Here is an 18802-nt window from a genome sequence, read left to right as displayed (position 1 = left end):
CTTTAGGTTTTATCACCCAAAATACATCGTAAATCTCCTGTCAGTGTTATCTCCCAGAGGCCCATCCTCAGTAGAACACACTAGAGGTCGACCGATTAATCGGACTGGCCGATTAATTAGGGCCGATTTCAAGTTTTCATAACAACCGGAAATCGGTATTTTTGGACAACGATTTGGCCGAATTTTTATATATATAAAAATTCGGCCAAATATATATATATATATTTTTTTACACCTTTATTTAACTAGGCAAGTCAGTTAAGAACACATTCTTATTTTCAATGACGGCCTAGGAACGGTGGGTTAACTGCCTTGTTCAGGGGCAGAACGACAGATTTTTACCTTGTCAGCTCGGGGATTCAATCTTGCAACCTTACGGTTAACTAGTCCAACGCTCTAACCACCTGCTTTACAGTGCACTCCACGAGGAGCCTGCCTGTTACGCGAATGCAGTAAGAAGCCAAGGTAAGTTGCTAGCTAGCATTAAACTTATCTTATAAAAAACAATCAATCAATCATAATCACTAGTTAACTACACATGGTTGATGATATTACTAGTTTATCTAGCCTGTCCTGCATTGCATATAATCGCTTAGGAACACGTTGCTCCAACGTGTACCTAACCATAAACATCAATGCCTTTCTTAAAATCAATACACAAGTATATCTTTTTAAACCTGCATATTTAGTTAATATTGCCTGCTAACATGAATTTATTTTAACTAGGTGTCATGTCCTGACCAGTAAAAGGGGTTATTTGTCATTATAGTTTGGTCAGGGCGTGGCAGGGGGTGTTTGCTTTGTGTGTTTCGGTGTTTTTGGGTTTAGGTTCTATGTTATCTATTTCTATGTTTATATCTAGTTTTCTATTTCTATGTTGGGTTTTTGGCAATGACCTCCAATTAGAGGAAGCTGGTTGTTGTTGTCTCTAATTGGAGACCATATTTAGTTGTGTTTGTTTCACTTGTGTTTTGTGGGTGGTTATTTTCTGTATAGCCTGGGAGCCTTATGGAACTGTTTTTGTCGTTTGTTTATTTTGTTTAAGTGTTTTCTTTAAATAAATGAAGTAGATGAGCACTTTATCCGCTGCGCCTTGGTCCAATACTTACGATGCCCATGACACTAGGGAAAATGTGTCACTTCTCTTGCAACAGAGTCAGGGTATATGCAGCCGTTTGGGCCACCTGGCTCGTTGCGAACTGTGTGAAGACTATTTCTTCCTAACAAAAACAGCCAACTTCGCCAAACGGGGGATGATTTAACAAAAGCGCATTTTTTGCCGAAAAAAGCACAATCGTTGCACGAATGTACCTAACCATAAACATCAATGCCTTCTTAAAATCAATAAACAGAAGTATATATTTTTAAACCTGCATATTTAGCTAAAAGAAATCCAGGTTAGCAGGCAATATTAACCAGGTGAAATTGTGTCACTTCTCTTGCGTTCATTGCAGGCGGAGTCAGGGTATATGCAACAGTTTGAGCCGCCTGGCTCGTTGCGAACTAATTTGCCAGAATTTTACGTAATTATGACTTAACATTGAAGGTTGTGCAATGTAACAGGAATATTTAGACTTATGGATGCCACCCGTTAGATAAAATACGGAACGGTTCCGTATTTCACTGAAAGAATAAACGTGATAGTTTCCGGATTCTACCATATTAATGACCTAAGGCTCGTATTTCTGTGTGTTATTATGTTATAATTAAGTCTATGATTTCATAGAGCAGTCTGACTGAGCGATGGTAGGCACCAGCAGGCTCGTAAGCATTCATTCAAACAGCACTTTCGTGCGTTGTGCTGTTTATGACTTCAAGCCTATCAACTCACGAGATTCGGCTGGTGTAACCCATGTGAAATGGCTAGCTAGTTAGCGGGGTGCGTGCTAATAGCGTTTCAAATGTCACTTGCTCTGCATGTGTAACGCTGCTTCGAGGGTGGCTGTTGTCGATGTGTTCCTGGTCCGAGTCCAGGTAGGAGCGAGGAGAGGGACGGAAGCTATACTGTTACATTGGCAATACTAAAGTGCCTATAAGAACATCCAATAGTCAAAGGTATATGAAATACAAATCGTATAGAGAGAAATAGTCCTATAATTCCTATAATAACTACAACCTAAAACTTCTTACCTGGGAATATTGAAGACTCATGTTAAAAGGAACCACCAGCTTTCATATGTTCTCATGTTCTGAGCAAGGAACTTAAACGTTAGCTTTCTTACATGGCACATATATTGCACTTGTACTTTCTTCTTCAACACTTTGTTTTTGCATTATTTAAACCAAATTGAATATGTTTCATTATTTATTTGAGGCTAAATTGATTTTATTGATGTATTATATTAAGTTAAAATAAGTGTTCATTCAGTATTTTTGTAATTGTCATTATTACAAATAAATAAATATCGGCCGATTTAATCGGCAACGGCGGTTTTTGGCCCTCCAATAATCGGTATCGGTATCGGCGTTGAAAAAAAAAATCATAATCGGTCGACCTCTAGAACACACACACAATAGTTAAGAATACTCTATTCTGTTGCATAAAACAACCAGTTGATACAATAAAAGTATGTTTGTTGTCTTGCTGGGCATATAACTACAGGCAGATGCTGTTTGTTATATCATGTCTGACATCTGCCAGTTTCTGTGATTTAAGTCTGATCCCTTCTCAAGACACACACACACAAACTTAAAGTGACTTCCAGAAAATGTAAAAGGGTGTCATCTGTTGGTCAGTTGTATATATTGCCAGGCTTCACAAAGCAGCCCTTCACACTGATATTGTAAAACAGAATTACACTGCATCTTAATACATCCCTATTTCTAAATACCCACTCAACAGTCAAAACAACACTGTTTTATTAGAGTTATTGGCTTAAATTAATTTGCATTAGGCAATCAATGTTATGATAAGCAATTAACTAATTTGTTATTTACTTAATTAGTAAATACCATTCACATTAACAATAACATTCACATGTACATTAAAGCATGTATAGAGTATAGAAAAGTAAAACATATTTAGGAAACTAAATTTCATTATTGTATTTATATTGTTTTGAATATTTGGACCATCACATTTTTCTCAATATTACTGGACATGAATACATTGCATAAGCTACATGTTTCATTCTAAACAACTGTCATATAACATGCAGTCCCCACTGGTTCCCTCTTTCATATGAGATTTGTGGCTTGCATACCTTTTGACATGGCAGAGACGATTCTACATGACGTGTGTATGTGCACATAAAATGTAATTCGCTTTGGATAAAAGTGTCTGCTAAATGGCATACATTATGTGTTGCAGTAATTGTGGTCAGTGGCCGAGTGGTGTTGGGAGTGTAACCACGCTGCATGACACCTGTCACCACATCTCCCCGGCACCTCGCTTATCTCAAGTGTGACACGGGAAATCCCATTTGAGCTGTTGAGCTTGTGGTCTTTCAACACCTGTCGGCAGGGCCCTTGGCCTGGGTCACTTCGAGAGCACACTGGGCAGAGTGACCTCCTCTGCACCAAGGCTTACAGTGCCTACAGAAAGTCAACACCCTCCTTGGATTTCTTCACCTTTGATTGTGTTACAAAGTGGGATTAAAATTGATTTAATTGTATTTATTTGTCAACGATCTACACAAAATACTCTGTCAAAGTGGAAGATTATTATTTTATTTTTTTAAACATCATTGAAAAATAGAACATTCATATACCTTGATTAAATATGTATTCACCCCCAAGTCAATACATGTTAGGAACACAGTCTTCTTGGGTAAGTCTCATAAGAGCTTTGTATACCTGTATTGTGCAATATTTGTCCATTATTCTTTTCGAAACTCTTCAAGCTCTGGCAAGGTGTTGGGGATCATGGCTAGAAAGTCATTTTCAAGTCTTGTCAGATTTTCAAGCATGTTTAAGTCAACTGTAACTTGGCCACTAAATAACATTCACTGTCTTCTTGGTAAACAACTCCAGTGTAGATTTGGCCCTGTGTTCTAGGTTATTGTCCTGCTTCTAGGTGAATTCCTCTCCCAGTTACTGGTGTAAAGCAGACTGAAGCAAGTTGTCTACTACGATTTTGCCTGTGCTTAGCTGCATCCTGTTTCTTTTCATCCTGAACAATTCACCAGTCTTTGCCGATGTCAAGCATACCCATGCATACCGTGATGCAGCCACCACCGTGCTTGCAAATAAGGAGACAGTTACTCAGTGACTTGTTGTGTTGGACTTGCCCCAAACATAAGACTTTGCATTTAGTCCAAAAAGTGTATTCCTTTGCCGTGTTTTTTTTCTTCTCAGTATTACTTTAGTGCCTTGTTGCATAAATATGCATATTTTGGGATATTTTTTAGTCTGTATATTTGTATTATTATTTTTCTCTGTCATTTAGGTCATTATTGTGCAGTCACTACAATGTTGTTGATCCATCCTCAGTTTTCTCCCATCATAGCCATTGAACTCTGTAGTTATTTTAAAATGCAATGGCCGCATGTTGACATCCCTAAACAGTTTCCTTCCTATCCTGCAGCTCAGTTCAGAAGGACGGCTGTTTCTTTGATGTGTCTAGGTTGTTTGATACATCCTCCACAGCATACTTATTAACTTGACCATGTTTAAAGATATATTCAATGTCTGATTTGTTATTTTTACCATCTACCAATCACTGCCCTTCTTTCAAAAAGCTCCTTGGTATTTGTAGTTGAATCTGTGCTTGAAATTCAATACTTGACTGAGGGACCTTACAGATGTATGTATGTATGTATGTATGTATGTATGTATGTATGTATGTATGTATGTATGTATGTATGTATGTATGTACGTACAGTGGGGGGGAAAAGTATTTGATCCCCTGCTGATTTTGTATGTTTGCCCACTTACAAAGAAATGACCAGTCTATAATTTTAATGGTAGGTTTATTTGAACAGTGAGAGACAAAATAACAACAAAAAAATCCAGAAAAACCCATGTCAAAAATGTTATAAAATGATTTGCATTTTAATGAGGGAAATAAGTATTTGACCCCTCTGCAAAACATGACTTAGTACTTGGTGGCAAAACCCTTGTTGGCAATCACAGAGGTCAGACGTTTCTTGTAGTTGGCCACCAGGTTTGCACACATCTCAGGAGGGATTTTGTCCCACTCCTCTTTGCAGATCTTCTCCAAGTCATTAAGGTTTTGAGGCTGACGTTTGGCAACTCAAACCTTCAGCTCCCTCCACAGATTTTATGGGATTAAGGTCTGGAGACTGGCTAGGCCACTCCAGGACCTTAATGTGCATCTTCAGGAGCCACTTCTTTGTTGCCTTGGCCGTGTGTTTTGGATCATTGTCATGCTGGAATACCCATCCACGACCCATTTTCAATGCCCTGGCTGAGGGAAGGATGTTCTCACCCAAGATTTGACGGTACATGGCCCTGTCCATCGTCCCTTTGATGCGGTGAAGTTGTCCTGTCCCCTTAGCAGAAAAACACCCCCAAAGCATAATGTTTCCACCTCCATGTTTGACGGTAGAGATGGTGTTCTTGGGGTCATAGGCAGCATTCCTCCTCCACCAAACACAGCGAGTTGAGTTGATGCCAAAGAGCTCCATTTTGGTCTCATCTGACCACAATACTTTCACCAGTTGTCCTCTGAATCATTCAGATGTTCATTGGCAAACTTCAGACGGGCATGTATATGTATTCTTGAGCAGGGGGACCTTGCTGGCGTTGCAGGATTTCAGTCATTTACGGCGTAGTGTGTTACCAATTGTTTTCTTGGTGACTATGGTCCCAGCTGCCTTGAGATCATTGACAAGATCCTCCCGTGTAGTTCTGGGCTGATTCCTCACCATTCTCATGATCATTGCATCCCCACGAGGTGAGATCTTGCATGGAGCCCCAGGCCGAGGGATATTGACAGTTCTTTTGTGTTTCTTCCATTTGCGAATAATCACACCAAATGTTGTCACCTTCTCACCAAGCTGCTTGGCGATGGTCTTGTAGCACATTCCAGCCTTGTGTAGGTCTACAATCTTGTCCCTGACATCCTTGGAGAGCTCTTTGGTCTTGGCCATGGTGGAGAGTTTGGAATCTGATTGATTGATTGCTTCTGTGAACAGGTGTCTTTTTTACAGGTAACAAGCTGCGTTTAGGAGCACTCCCTTTAAGAGTGTGCTCCTAATCTCAGCTCGTTACCTGTATAAAAGACACCTGGGAGCCAGAAATCTTTCTGATTGAGAGGGGGTCAAATACTTATTTCCCTCATTAAAATGCAAATCAATTTATAACATTTTTGACATGCATTTTTCTGGATATTTTTGTTGTTATTCTGTCTCTCACTGTTCAAATAAACCTACCATTAAAATTATAGACTGATCCTTTATCAGTGGGCAAATGTACAAAATCAGCAGGGGATCAAATACTTTTTTCCCCCACTGTAGGTAGGTAGGTAGGTAGGTAGGTAGGTAGGTAGGTAGGTAGGTAGGTAGGTAGGTAGGTAGGTAGGTATGACGGAGGAAAGGGTAGTCATTCAGTAATCACATCAACCCCTATTATTTCACACAGAGTGAGTCCATATAACTTATTATGTGATTTGTTAAGCCAATTTTGACTTCTGAACTAAAGGGGATGAATACTTATGCTTATAAATTAATACTTATACTTATGTTATTATACTTTTTTTCTCTTTGACATTATGGAGTATTTTGTGTAGATCAATGACACAAAAATGTCATCTATTTCAATCCCACTTTGTAACACAACACCATGTAAAGAGTTGAAGGGGGAGTAAGCACTGTACATGTCAGAAGGGTGGGTGGCTCATGTTATTCACTGTCATCATTATGAAACACTTGCTAATGCTACCAGCAGCTTAGCAACCACATTATCTGCCACAGCATGGCCAAGAAGTCACTCAAGCTCAGCACTTCAGAGAGAGATTGGTCTTGGGACACTATACACATTACAAGCTACATGCTTGGCTTATTTTGTCTGATGCCAAGGCTACAGGGATTGGTCTTTGCCCATAAAACTCTGGACTTCTCACTGAAAGTTTTTCGATCTCCTGAGGAACTACTTTGTGGAGCTCTGCTTCTCTGTCTAAATTTGGCATAGCTATCGCTGGCTTCCCATCCTCTAGAGGGAGCTCTATCACAGGCACAGCGCCCACTGAGGATACACTGCTGCTCCTACCACTAAGAGCCTGCTCTCTAGTCACTGTGGGCTTGCCCAGACAGCTCCTAAGTTGAGCCCAGAAGAAGGTCTGCTGCTTGGCTTGCTGGGGCCACTCTAGGTATGTTTTGGTGTTCAGCATCTTCTTGAGCTTACAGTACTTGCTGGGCAGAGATTCAGGGTCGATGGGCTCTTTCACCACCAGAATAACATCGCTGAAGGTCTTGCCGATGGCTCTTTGCTGGGCAAAGTAGAGCTCGTAGTTGCACCAATCGCTGTTCACAAAGTGGTGTGACAACACAAATATGACCTGGATTAGGAAACAAAAAATTCAGAGGATAGGGTGTATTCATTTCGGCAAATGCACAGTGCAGGAATCAGGATACAAACCTAAACAAAACATACATCTTACATTTTGGGTTCTTCAATTGACCTTTTATATTCAAAAGTCTAGTACTATTTACTTGTTGAAACACCTCTAACTTGTCTTGGTGGATCCTCACCCTTACCTTTTCGCTGCTCTCAATATTTTCAATTATGTTGTCGATGATCCACTTTCCTGGCATGAAGTCTCTCTCATGGATACAGAGTCGGTAGGGGGGCTTGCTGTTCTCCAAGCAGGGCAGCAACTGGTCCCTGACCCAGTCTGCATCTGGGTGGCTATAGGAGATAAAGGCATGGTAAACATAGATCTGTGATTTTCCAGATGCTCCTTCCTGATGAGCCCTGTATTTGGCTCTGAGGATCTGATATGTGGCTTTGATGTACCAGGGAACATTGAATATGTAGCATATAAGCATCAACACTAAAACCACAGCTGCAGTAGTAGCCACACAGATGATGATGATCAGTCTGATATCGCAGGCCACGTGACCCGGGAAGAAATTTGCCACAGCGGTATTGAGCAGGGCCTCTGGATGGTAACACTTGTAGTTCTCTGGCCAGTCAGTGATGTTGACCTTCCCCTTGGAAATTGTGTCCTGGAGGAAGGCGTGGAGGTCGCAGGTGCAGTGGAATGGATTGTTCCCTGCCGTCAGTCGAGACAGCTGGGGCATGTCCTGGAAGGAGCCCATGCTGATGAGCCCAAAGGAGTTCCCATCCAGAGCCAGTGACTGCAAGGAGTGACTTCTCCACCCAGAGGGAATGAACTTAATCTTGTTCTCACTGAGCAGGAGCTCCTTGAGGCTGATGGTTTGTTGGAAGTAGGCCATGTCCAGCTGGTCCAGGTCACAGTACGAGAGGTCCAAGAATTGTACTGTGGTGGGCAGACACTGGAGGGCACCACTTTTGAATCGGTTGTGGTGAGCGATCACCTGGGTGATGTTCTGCATCCAGTTACAGTTGCGACTCTCCTCAGCAGAGCCCAGCATGTTGTGGCTAACATCCAGGACCTTCAACTGTTTGAACTCCCTGGTCAGGGAGGCTAAGTCCTGAAGGCTGGTCAGTTGGTTGGTGCTGACATTGAAGGAACGAAGAGTCGGCATGGTGCCCCTGTAGTCGCATCTCTGGTTGAAGAGGATGTTGTCCTGCAGGCGGTTGTTCGAGATGTCCAAAACCTCCATGTCTTCCATATTAAGCCAGGCATCGCAAGGCACAGAGTTGAAGTTGACATTCTGAATGGACAGCAGTCGGACTTTGTTGAACCATGTGAAGCGCCAGTCGAATCGCAAAATGTCTGGATTACTGATGTGCCTGAGGAGTAAGCAAGAAACAAATGTAAGCATGAAAAAAACATGTGTGGTCAAGATGATAACATAATTGGTACTTTCACAATACATAGATATGACAAAAGATTTCAATTGATGAAAAAAAAACACTTGTGACAAGGAACCTGTATTTTTTTTGCATCTTCTGGGTAGAAATGTATACATAGTGCTTTTGTAATTTAACAGAGTATAATAAGATATGCTTACCACAGATTTAGTCTACTCAGTGCAAGGTCTTTGATACTGGAGCCCAAGCCATTATCCACAAAGTTGGGCGAGCGAGCAAAGTCAATGTATTGAAGTGTCAGACTTTTAAGGGGGGTGACCTGTAGATTAAACAGAGCCATCCTCATAAGTTTCTCATTGAATTTTCCACGGTGAAAGATGAGCGAATCTACTTTGATGTCTTGCAAGCCTCTGAAAATATCCTCATCTCCCATGTAATACATGAACTCAAAGAGGTTCCTGAATTGGATGAGACTGAAAGTCTTGTTGGCCAAGTCTCGTAGAATCAAAGGTAGGAAATTCGGCTTCTGATCTATGGCCATGTCAAAACCCATTCTACCTGTCTGGATTACCTTCAGACTACCCGGTTCATAGTAACTGATATTTGATGAAGTTTTAATGGCAAAGTCCTGTAACTGAATGTTCCTCAATGCCTGGAAGTCCCCTTTCCTTAGACCCTTGACCAAGGGGCCGCCCATGGACAGGGCCTTGAGTTGGGTCAATCTGGAGAAAACGTCAGCTGACAATGTGGCCTGGGTGTAAAGGTTATTCGACATAAGGAGTTCCCTTAGATTAAAGAGGTCCTGCAAGGCGTTGGCAGGGATTTCCTCTAGGGAGTTGTTAAAGATGTTAAGATGCTCCAGGAGGGGGTTGTTGTGGAAGGCACGGTCCTCAATCACAGAGATGTTGTTGAACTGCAGCTTGAGGACACGAAGATGAGGTAGGCGAGAAAAGTAATTAACACGAATGGCATGAATTTCATTGTAGGAGAGATCTATACTTTCAAGCGTGGAAGGGAAGTGCTTCCATGGAACATGATCCAGTCGCTGACCAAGGCAGTTTGCGGAGCGACCAGAGTTGTAGATTTGACAGGGGCCTCTCTCATCATTCGAAGCAGGGGTTGGTGAGGCAAGGGCCACAAGAAGTGGCGGACTAAACCACACAAAACCCAGTAGAATCATTGTGTGCATGCACATTTTGGATCTGTAAAGGAATGTAAAAATCTGTCAAGTTTAACAAATTACAAGATTGACAACAAACATCTATTACATTCTCTAGGTCTTTATCATTGAAGTTTGACTATAGTCTCCTCTTTACGTCCTTCAATCCTCAATTGCAACTAGAGGAAATAGGGAGGAAGGAAATAGATTTCACTCTGATGTTACCAGTATTTGTGTCTGTGCCCAACATTACCCACACATTTCTGTTTCAAAGCCAAGAGAAGGGATTTGTGAAATATCGCCATGATTTCTCAACACGGACCGTATGGTCAGTTCTGGCATGCACACCACCTGATCTATTGACTTAATTCAGACTAGTGTTGTGGTGTTGGGAAGTGACATGCTCAAATTTCCATAGCAAAACTAATAAAGGATATATGCCATTCTAAGTGGGCTGTTACCAGGACCCAGATTAAATTGCATGCTCAATGGAGAACCTTTAAAGTATTCCTGTGACTAGCACATTTAAAGATGCATCTTTTAAAAGCGTGTAACTGTACCTGTTAGTGGATGTGATGCTGTTATCTGTTCAAGATCACCTGATATGTTGATATGCCTTACACAAGGGAGTGAACTGATTCATCCTCCTTGACTGAAATTAAAATTCCTCTTGCTGACTAATTCTCATGGCTGAATGTTTCTACTAACCCTCATAAGACACAGTACTCTGCTCATGGCTGTTAGGTACAATCCCCCAAGTTCTCATAATCCTTTCCTTTATTTATACTACAAACCAAGGGTAACTCACTGTTTTGGAATTACCTTCACGTTGGCAATAAATGTTATTACCATGTAGAACAAACAGTTTTAATAAAATTGTATCCAGTGAGTGGCAAGAAGGGAGTAAACATTCATGTCATGAACAAATATGGACTGTCCGCAAATGTATTGCTTCCTTATATTTACACCTGACTTATCGCCTACAGTACACTTCACCAATCAAAGGGTTCACTGATTGTCATAGATGACATATTCTAACATCTCATCAAATATGTCAGTGAACCCTTTGATTGTTGTCCTGTAGCCCAGTGGATCCCAAACTGTGGGGCGCGGCCCCTAGGGTGAACTCAGTCCGGCTTTAAACTTACTCTTGAAAGTTGTAATAGTACACGATGCAATTTCAAAATTGGGTAGTGCATCACCAGTTCCTCTTTTAATGTTAGTCATTGCATACCTTAGAGAGCTATTTATAACTTGTTAGAAATGTCCACATCAACTAGCCCATGTCAGCTAATGTTTTTTATTAAGGTTTATTTTGCAATATTCCTTTTTTTTTGTGCCCATTGTAGTAATTTATTTGTCACTCAAATATCAGATGAATACACATTAGACATGGCAAAATGTATAGAATTACAGAACATTTATTTTAAAACTGCAAAATGTTCTTTGCACCCCATGACAAAATGTGTAGAATTGCAGGAAATAAGCCTTAATTAAACTTGCAAAATTCTCTCCACCAACAAGAGGGCTGTGAACAGCTAGTGTAGTGCTTGTGGCGTGGAATGTTCCCCAATGTTGGAAGGGGGGCCCCGAGTGAAAACGTTTGGGAACCCCTGCTATAGCCTACAGTAAGTTTTGTATTCTAGCAATGTTTTATGATATTTTGAGTAATACCAAGGGATGAAACGTTTAACGAATACATTTTATTTTCAGAAGCCCTTGCTTTTCTCAATAAAGATTCTGGATTATATATTTTTTTATCTGTGGCATATTTTATTTTCTGATATCAAAATGTCTAAGGTATTCAATGAGCCTCCACTTTGTTTACTGTACTGTATACATTGGGTAGCATATACATAGGCAATGGATACTTCCTGGAGACCAGCAATTAAGACTGACCCTTTCAAACTTCAGATCAGAGTTCTGCTCTTGATATAGAGGTTAATATTTAGATAATGAATTCCTTCTTTCTGCTGGAAGGGTCAATGTATGATGTTTATAATTAATTGGACAGTCTGTTAGACTGCTGTCTTTATCTTGATCTCCTTATGTGACGTGCACCACCTCCACTGACATTCATATCTGGCAGGGTTCCTTGACTCATAAATATTTCCTTACTGTGTGGGATTGTTTTGTAATTTAACATAGAGGAAATATGCCCTTCCTTGTTGCTTTGCTACGTAGCATCTGCATGTAAAAAAAAAAACCTGCATAGCTTTATTGCACAATGATACCTACTGTACCCGTAGTTTAGAGAAGCTTATCAGTTCTCTAGCCAACACTGATAGCTATTCCTACAAATGAAGAAAAGATAACAAACGTTTCAATAATATTGATTCAGTAAAATACCTCACATGCATATAACCCCATCACAAAACAATAACCCAGCATGATGACCACCATAAAGCATAGGCCAATCATGAAATGGTTCAATATTAGTATTTATCAATCTTATTGTTATTGTACCAGGAACCCAGGACAATATGGTCTTCCTCCATTAAAAACTGCTTAGATTAACACTAGACCTTGCAGAGTGATTAAATCAATATCAGCCAACCATTACTGAGTGATTGATTAATGTCCCACGGACCAATGTCTGACCAGATGGTAACTCATAAATATGACACAATGAGTGGCTGATGAGAAGGGGAGGATTTTTTTATAGGAAAGTAGGAGCTTCCTTCTAAAGCCAGTCTATATTTACTTAGTGTTACTACTTACCACCAGGTCAGAGCTGTGTGCCTCTAACCTACATGTATAGAGTATTAATGGTCTAAATGAACTCTGTTAGTTAGCCTGGTTAGCCATTAACTCACTGGTTGTGTGCTTCTGAATGTCTAATATTGGAATCAGACGACTTGCCAATCAAGATTGGTCACCCAAATATGTGTGATTACACTACAAATACAAAACTTCACTTTTGATAGGCTAATTATGTGACATATATGCATGGAATCTTGTGGGCTATGCTGTGACCTGAGGATTGACTTTTACTTGAATTTCTGTAGACGTGTGAAGACATTAAGTGGTAGGATCTAATTCATTATTTGTAAATAGCCATATCACCACCGATGACAAGAAGAACGTAATGAAATTGTGGAACATCGTACTTGTACAGTATCAACAACATTGTAAAGCTGAAGTACTGTTGACTATTGGCTCATAGATTTAGTGACTGAAACTCAATACCTGTTACAGCTATACATTTATGTTTGAAAACGATGGGACCCACCAGGGTCAAAGCAGTCTACTTAAAGTAATATATACTGTAGCTTCATGGAAATGAACATCCGCATAGCCAGCTAAGCAGTTTATTTAGACAAGCCAGGAGAAATGTAAGGCTAAGTTTAGTGCCCAGAAAGCATGTTCAAACAACTTCTATTGACCCATAAAACCTATAAACCTATTATAAACCTAGTAGTCACCCACTTTGAGACACATCCAAATAAAACTGAGACAAAACAACTTCTAATAGACATAGCATCATATATTCAGCTGATAATATTTTCTCAATAAACATTTCCTCATACTTGCTTTATTGCCAATTAGCTATATTGTCTTCAAAGAAACTCCCAAGTTCAACACCTGAAGATAAATAATATCTGTTAGCGGTATCTGCTAAAGATAGCTTTCTATATCATATCTACTGTATATCATCTCAGGGATCTACGGTAAATGGAATGAATGACAGTGGGACATACCGTCAATAGAATGACAGTGGAGACAATGCAGTGAATTGATGTCTGACTGGTTCCATTTTGTCAATGATTCCTTGAAGTTTACCCTCCTGTCTTGGCATAATAACATCCTCCTAGTGGCATAGGCCTACTGAACCCCGCGTATCGTCAAAACGTCTTTGTATGGGAATTACACTGATAAGCATCAGCCCATCTCTGTAGCAATGCTATTGCTTCACTTTTCAGTAACAATGTTCAGGAGTGGCCATGCCTTGGCACAGAATCACAATGTAAGGAATTTCTCATAATACTATTATTACTGTATGGGCACAATGAGTCTCATTGTTCAAAAGGCTGCATGTGAAAAAGTTTTAAAGTTTCCACTTCTTATAACCAGGGTTGGGTATGTTACGTTCTAAATCTAATCCGTTACAGTTACTAGTTACCTGTCCAAAATTGTAATCAGTAACGTAACTTTTGGATTGCAATAACTCAGTAATGTAATCTGATTACATTCTGTTACTTTTAGATTACTTTCCCCTTAAGAGGCATTAGAAGAAGGCAAAGATTTATGTTACCAATTGAACCACATATATTGCAGGATAAATCAATGTTAAAGTTGACATAGCTGGCCATATATGGATTTTACTTTATGGGTTGGTTATGTAGGCTTCTTCTAACCCATCGCTTTCTACTACATATAATACCATTAAATTATAGCTTTACATTCAAAACCAGAATCTTTCAGAATTCCAGTATTTCCAATTAATGTTATACCCTTTGATCTTCAAGAATAGGACTTGGAAATATGGAAGTATAGATTAGCCATATAGTTTTACCTCAACATGACCCCAAAACTAAGGACTTATTAGCCAGCCCTACTCTGTTGTTTATGATTTTGTTGTCATGGAGGACTGACTGGGCTCATTGATTCGAGTTAAAAAATAAATACTGCACTCATGGAATGGCATGCTTTGAGGACTACTGAAAAGTGCTATTTACATGTGAAAAATGAATGCCATATGCTGCATTTGCTATAGACCTATTGTTTACCTTTTTGTTGGTGACACTTTGATGTCTTGATAATATGCAGCTGTTTAAAGGGCAAATCCACAGATGAAACAATAACAAAATGGTCACCCTGCCTGTTTCGGTAAAAAGCTGAGGGATGGGCCTGGAGAAATGTAACCACTCTCAGATGAATAGACAGAGCTATGGATGCAAGGACTGACCATCCATGATATAAAAAGTATTGTTTTAATCATGTTATGTGGCTATACAGTGTTTGTTTACATTTACAATGTTTACAAACATTGGAGTAAAACAAGCATATATTTTGGGTTCTCATGGAGTGTGACAGTTGAACTAAGCTCATGAGGCATTTGTAAATTATATTCTTCAAGAATCAATGGATATATATTATAATGTATAAGTACAATAATGGATGTAGCAACTACAGACTGCCCCTTTAAGTCTATCAAAAGTGTGAAAATTTGAGCATGTGTCCATTAGGCCTATGGATTTTTGTTTTGGTTTTTTTATCAGCATGAATTAAATTGAGCAATAAAAGCCCCACTTTTATTCAATAGGTTTGGATCCGCACCATGGAGCTGTTGCAAGTGCGCATTTTTCACTGGCTGTCCACTGGTTTCAAAAACAATGATTGATAGGCAGCTTAAACGTATTGAATTCAACCATTATTGGGTTCAAATACACATTTAGATTTGTAAACAGCCATCCACAACAACCACAATCCGTAAGGCACAATTTGCTAAATGAGAGAGCAGCAGTGTGATTCACATCAACGCACATTTTTCCCACAAACATCCTTTCTGAATTTAAAAGTAATCCTCGAAGTAATCATCTCGTTTTTCAAAACTATCTGTAATCTGATTACAATAGTTTTGCTGGTATATAACTTTGCTCATGTTATGTTGCCCTTAGCCTGAAGTTCATGCATACGAACATGTCATAATCAATAGCAACATGTGTAGAATTGCAGGAAATTAGCTTTAACGGTCGACTTTGGACATGAAAAACGGTCAAACTCCTCCACCTCCAAAACGTTCTAACAGAAATGGGGTATGCCTTCGGTGGTTCATCAATGTGTCATTCTGGTTATGCGCAGCAACCAATGTAGCTAGTTCGTTAGCTAAACTAGCCACTTGTAGCTTAGTCATTAACTCCTCCAGTATGTGTTGACGTCATTTCACAGGATTGGTTTTTGGACAGAATCTGTAGAGCACGTGTCAAACTCATTCCACAGAGGGCCGAGTGTCTGCGGGATTGTTCTCCTCCTTTGTACTTGATTGATGAATTAAGGTCACACATTATTAAGGAACTCCCCTCACCTGATTGCCTAGGTCTTTGGAAAAACCAAAAACCAGCAGGCACTAGGCCCTCCATGGAATGAGTTTGACAGCCCGGCTGTAAAGATCAGTGTTGTCGAATTGTCCCTAAACTGACTGACATTCCCCCTAATCCTATCACTAACCACCTTATCCTATCACCACTTTGGCTTCCCCAACAGGTCAAATACACACACCAGTTCCCACTTCTGTAATCACCTCACCTCCCTTTTTCGCTCCTCTGTTTCCCCATATAAGCAGCATGCTTTTCCCTGAGCACTAGCATAGTTTATGCTTGGTGATGCCATGGGGTGGCCCCGATCCTTTTCTTTGTGTGTGATATGACAAATTAAGTGCCTATTTATTATGTTGTTGGCGATAAATCAATACTATATGCAGCCATAACTTTGTCCTATGTTATATATCTTTGTATAACAATGTCCTCAGTTTGATAATGCCCCTTTTAGGTTTTAGTTGTGGCTGCCTCCTTAGTTGTAGTTATATATTACCCCGTTCCCTGTAATAGTCACCTGGCACTACTTTGTCATGTCTACACCTTTTTATGTTTTGTTACTAATATTTCCCTTTATCTCCCTTCCAGACCACTACATCCTCAACCTTGTCATTATCTTCAATTCCACTGAATTAATAAACCGGGAACAGCCCTTTGAACAGTATTCCACCATCTCAGTGTTGTAATGGGGACACCACCATGACAGCCCTAACTCAAACCACCATCTCAGTGTTTTAATGGAGACACCACCATGACAGCCCTAACTCAAACCACCATCTCAGTGTTTTAGTGGAGACACCACCATGACAGCCCTAACTCAAACCACCATCTCAGTGTTTTAATGGAGACACCACCATGACAGCCCTAACTCAAACCACCATCTGTGTTTTAATGGACACCCCACCATGACAGCCCTAACTCAAACCACCATTTCAGTGTTTTAATGGACACCCCACCATGACAGCCCTAACTCAAACCACCATCTGTGTTTTAATGGACACCCCACCATGACAGCCCTAACTCAAACCACCATCTCGTGTTTTAATGGACACCCCACCATGACAGCCCTAACTCAAACCACCATCTCAGTGTTTTAATGGACACCCCACCATGACAGCCCTAACTCAAACCACCATCTCAGTGTTTTAATGGACACCCCACCATGACAGCCCTAACTCAAACCACCATCTCAGTGTTGTAATGGAGACACCACCATGACAGCGCCAACTCAAACCAACAGTTACCACAAGATGCAGTCCTTTTACAACCACAACTCTGATCAGGTTTTACATCGGTAAGAAATGGCACTAATGTAGCCATTTAAGGGTTAAATGACTGGGTATGACGGTGATCAGTTATACAGTTCAAAGCTGCTGTTTTTGCCCAAAGGTGACCTTTTAAAATAACTGTCCAGTGTTTCCAGATTTCTACGAAATATGACTCATTGTCATATTATGACTCATTGAAATGGTTTTCCTTAAAAAAAAAAAAGGTAATTAAGTGTGTTAATGCACATTTTCTGTGTAGGAATGGTGTGGGCGTATGCCGGTCATTAAGAATGTGAATACGAGTAGAACGGTAGCCAGCTCATCCTCCTCAGGATGGTGATGTCATAGCAAGCATTGTTTTTGTTTGAGATAGAAGTTTGAGTTGATTTTTATTTATACTTCGGCCACAAATACTATGTATAGGATGAGGCAACAACATTTGAGTATGAGTTAACAATATTTACTTTTAAAAGTGATTTTCACTGGACAGTTTAAAACTGCAACGTTTTCTCTCAGCCTCATGGCAAAATGTGACAAATGGCATTGGGTTTTACAGGAAATTAGCTTTAAAACTGTTCCCAGGTAATGACTTACCCCAACCTAGTCTGTCATGGTACTGTCCATTGTGTGTTTGCTTGGCATGCATACTGTAATGTTGTGAGTTTGACTTGAGCTATAGTTTTATTTTTACATAGATATATTTCACTTTTTTTTATACAGCTTAGTCTCAGTGACAGAATCTATTTTTCAAGAGACCTGGTCAAAGGTCTTCAATATCAAGTTGTACCCTAATACATTAACATTAAAGCCATATGGGATGCAATGTCTCAATATCACAGACTGCACAAAACCATGGCCCTCACATGAGTCTTTCAGTTAGCACAATATTAATGGAATCAAACGCACCATCGTCCACCTGGCAGATCACTGTGTTCCTGGACTTGAGGGAAATGTTTACAGAGTAAAGCTCATGATGGTGACTCCTCCTATCATCACAGTGTGGTTCTATATTTACCTGATACAGCCTGTCTAGGCCTGCTTACTTTTTTTAACTCATTTGATTTCTCAGTCACTTAAAAAGTTCAAATTTGCATATCTAGACTTTTTATAGTTTTTCCTTGATGCCCGACTGTTTGGTATTTGTAAACTCATCCTGTAGCCTAATAATAGTTTCTGCTAACATATTTGAGGTAATTTTACACTCAAATATCTAAATGAGTGAAAATGAGTGAAAATGAGTGAAAATCTCCCTACTGTGAATATCTTTATACTGTTAAAATGATCAACATCTTATATAAAGTAGTCAGACAAACTCTCAGCACTCACCTGAAGATGAAAGATTAGTGAACCAATTCAGCCCTTCAATTACCAGTTTTCAACAACACTTTAGCATATGTTGTCAATGACTCATCACGCGTATGAGAAATGAAGGAAGAAGACCAGCCCTTTAAGTCTTATTTTCTTCGTTGCTCTGT

The 18802-nt window shown here is 39.9% G+C and overlaps 1 protein-coding gene across 1 annotated transcript; it reads right to left on the bottom strand.

Annotated features, from left to right (window-relative positions):
• Window positions 1-6429: 6429 nt before the first annotated feature.
• On the bottom strand, window positions 6430-10057 carry LOC106580799 (toll-like receptor 2 type-2). The gene is made up of 3 exons (XM_014162243.2): window positions 9063-10057; window positions 7659-8841; window positions 6430-7459 (listed from the first exon to the last, which is right to left on the bottom strand). Exons 1-3 carry the CDS (start codon window positions 10055-10057, stop codon window positions 6941-6943), a joined length of 2697 nt encoding a protein of 898 aa, XP_014017718.2. The 3' UTR covers window positions 6430-6940.
• Between the last annotated feature and the right edge of the window lie 8745 nt (window positions 10058-18802).

Source organism: Salmo salar, chromosome ssa02, assembly GCF_905237065.1.
Source record: "Salmo salar chromosome ssa02, Ssal_v3.1, whole genome shotgun sequence".
Classification (NCBI taxonomy): domain Eukaryota; kingdom Metazoa; phylum Chordata; class Actinopteri; order Salmoniformes; family Salmonidae; genus Salmo; species Salmo salar.
Note: the sequence above shows the minus strand (reverse complement) of the source record. Positions and strands in the feature narration are given on the sequence as shown.